Source organism: Mandrillus leucophaeus, unplaced genomic scaffold (genome assembly GCF_000951045.1).
Source record: "Mandrillus leucophaeus isolate KB7577 unplaced genomic scaffold, Mleu.le_1.0 Scaffold479, whole genome shotgun sequence".
Lineage (NCBI taxonomy): Eukaryota > Metazoa > Chordata > Mammalia > Primates > Cercopithecidae > Mandrillus > Mandrillus leucophaeus.
The window spans coordinates 861731-864851 of record NW_012105131.1 but is presented as its reverse complement, the minus strand read 5'-3'; the positions used below and the strand labels follow the sequence as shown (position 1 = coordinate 864851).

Genomic DNA, 3121 nt, shown 5'->3' with positions numbered 1-3121 from the left:
AATCCCAGCTATAGGGTCACCCATGTACCCTGGATGGCAGCCTGTCTCCTGTCATGAGACAGGGCTGTCCCGCTGCACTGTGCCCACCCATCTTCAGGACTTTTCCGCCAGAGTCCAAGCCGGTGGTTTCTGACCAAACGGTCAGCAGGAAACCGGGAGTTCCTCTTGCACTTGGCCTTGTGCAAACCTGTTCTTGACCAAGGCCAGGGCAGTATGCAACCAGACCTCGACTCTTTGCAACTTCCCCCCAGCAGAACTCACAACCTCCTGTCCTTAACTTAGAAATACCCCTGGGGCGGAGCCCGGCCCTCCCGGCATCCCTGCAGAGCCTCGGTCCACTCCAAGCAACATTTATTGAGGGTGGCGGGAGCCGCGCTGGACAGGGGCCGGGGCTGGCCTCGGCGTCCAGACAACAGGTTCTATAGAACACGTATATACAGGGACGGGGCGGGAGGGGCCGAGACGCTAGCTGGGGACTGCGCTCTACCCTCAGACGGCAGACGCCAGCTTCCGCTTGGTGCTCTCGCTGCAGCGGTTCAGGATGAGGTCAGCGCTGGGCCGCGGGGGCACCGCCGGCTGCGGTTTAGAGCGCTGGGTCTGCGGCTCCTCCTCTGTGGGCAGAGCAGGGCCGAGTCAGAAGCCCCGCCCCGAAAGATGGCCCCGCCCACAGTGATCTCTGGCCCCGCCCCGCCGCCTTCTCTAACTCCTGCTCCGCGCTCTGGCCTCGCCTCGCGGTCGTGCCTCTCCCTCTGACTCCGCCTCCGCTCCCTAGCTCCCGCTCCTCCTCTGGCCCTGCCTCCAGTGTCCGCCTCTCCCTCTGATTCCGCCCTCTGGCTCCGCCCCCGCGCTGACTCCGCCCCCAGGGCTTACCCGGCCTGCCCCCTTCTGCTGCACTCACCGAGAGGGCTCCCGGGGCTCTGCGGTCCCGGCCGCGCCTGGCGGCGTCGCTGCTGCAGAAAACGGACGCTGTTGCGGCGATAGGCGTCCTGGCTGAGGCGCTTCCGCGACCGCTGGTGGATGCTGTGCGCGTTGCGGATGGACGACCTGGCCCAGCGGGACAGGGCGTCGTCAAAGCCCGAGCGCTCCCCTGCCCCCAGGGACTCGATGAGCCCTATACCGCGGCCAGGCGCGTCCAGCCCCTTTCCCTGGTGAGGGTTCTGCCTCTCCTGCCGCTGAGAGCCCCCGCCCCGGCACTGCCAAGCTGCCTAGACAGAGCGAAACCGTGGTGCGCCCCCCTCGACCCCGCCCAGCCCCGGGGAACCCCGCTCACCTGCGGGGCGGCGCCCCGCGCTTGATCTGGCGTTGGGCCTGGGACACGTCTTGCCCCGACTTTTGCAGGTACATGGACGGGAAGTAGCCTGTGACGTCATCTTTCCTGCAACAGAGGCAGCCCTTGAGGCTGGGGCAGTCACCTGGGGGTCGCTCAGAGGAGGGGTTTCAGGGCTCTCTCTGAACAATTGGGGTTAGGTCAGGCTGAGAGGTTGCAAACAACCGGACACCTGCCTCTGTGGGCCTCAGTTTCCTGGTCTGTGCAACTGAGACCCTTCCAGCAATCCTTCAACAGTCTATGCAGGGGTGGAGGTTAGCAGATCCAGGTCACCGCAGGGAACAGGTATTTGCTATAAGACATTGGCAATAATGGGCAGGGCACGGTCGCTCACGCCTGTAATCCCAGTACTTTGAGGGATCTAGGTGGGAGGATCGCTTGAGGCCAGGAGTTCGAGACCAGCCTGGGCAACATAGCAATAGATACCTATAGATACCTCCCAAAAAAATTAAAGAAAAAAGAAACATTGGCAGATTATATTTGCCAGTTTTTCTTTTATGTTAACTGCCTTCTGTCTCCTACGAACCTTTACCTACCTCCAAGCTACCAAATTCTGTGCTTTCTTCCAAATACTTTCTTCCCGCCCAACCCCAAGACAGAGTTTTGCTCTTGTTGCCTAGGCTGGAGTGCAATGGTGCGATGTCGGCTCATTGCAACCTCTGCTTCCCAAGTTCAAGCAATTCTCCTGCCTCAGCTTCCCAAGTAGCTAGGATTACAGGCATGTGCCACCACGCTTGGTTAATTTTATATTTTTTTAGTAGAGACAGGATTTCACCATGTTGGTCATGACTGGTCTTGAACTCCTGACCTCAAGTGATCCACCCGCCTCAGTCTCCCAAAGTGCTGGGATTACAGGTGTGAGCTCCCCATCTGGCCCTAAACGCTTTTTAGTTTCAGGTTTTACTCTGGGATAAACCTGTGATCCATCTGAAGTAAACATCTGTGCACAGTGTGAGGTAGGGGTCTGGGTTTGTTTTTTGCTTTTTTTTTTTTTTCAGTATGGAAATCCACCTGTTCCAGCACCATTTGTTGAAAAGACTTTCCTTCTATTTTCAATATTATATTTAGGAGTTAAAAAACCCAAAACTTTGCATAATACAAGGTTCACATAAAACCCTAATTCTTGGCTGATGGGAGGATCACAAGAAGATTATCAGGGACACAGGATGGGGGTTAACGGAGTATGTGTCTAAAAGGCTGAGAAATGCTGCCTCAAAGCCCTCTGGCCCAGAGCCCGGCTGCAGGTATGCATGTTGTGGTCCTAGCTTTAAGATAAGCTTGCAGCAGGGCGCCAGGCTGGTCCTGTGACCTAGGGCTCTGAAGACGCCAGCAAAGGCCCAGCATGGAGGCTCATTCCTGTAATCTCAGTGCTTTGGGAGGCCAAGGCAGGAGGATCTCTTGAGGCCAGGAGTTTAAGACTAGTCTTGGCAGCATAGTGAGACCCCATCCCTACAAAAAAATTAAAAAACATTAGCCGGATGTGGTGGTGCTCACCTGTAGTCCCAGCTACTTGGGAGGCTGAGGCAGGAGGATCACTTGAATGAGTTATGACTGTGCTCCAGCCTGGAAGTCAGAGCAAGACCCTGTCTCAAAAAATAAATAAATTTGTAAAAAATGAAGACACAGGAAAGGACCTGGGAGGCCCTGTGGCTCCAGGGAAATGGCTCCACCAGCCACTAGAATTCTGTGATCCCCAGAACCAGAAAGAAAAAAAAAAATTAGTATTTCTGCATTCATTTGGAGGATACACAGATGGGAAGGCAATGGAAGTTTTTTTTTTTTTTTTTTTTTTTT

At 55.7% G+C, this 3121-nt stretch overlaps 1 protein-coding gene across 1 annotated transcript in view; it reads right to left on the bottom strand.

Moving 5' to 3' along the window:
* Positions 1-275: 275 nt before the first annotated feature.
* The window catches only part of NCF1 (neutrophil cytosolic factor 1), a 35744-nt gene continuing 32898 nt past the window's right edge, over positions 276-3121 (bottom strand). Inside the window, exons 9-11 of the mRNA XM_011995228.1 lie at positions 1271-1375; positions 899-1044; positions 276-611 (exon numbers count right to left, since the gene is read on the bottom strand). Coding sequence (XP_011850618.1) covers positions 490-611; positions 899-1044; positions 1271-1375 — 373 coding nt within the window. The 3' untranslated portion in view covers positions 276-489. The remainder of the gene's footprint in view (positions 612-898; positions 1045-1270; positions 1376-3121) is intronic.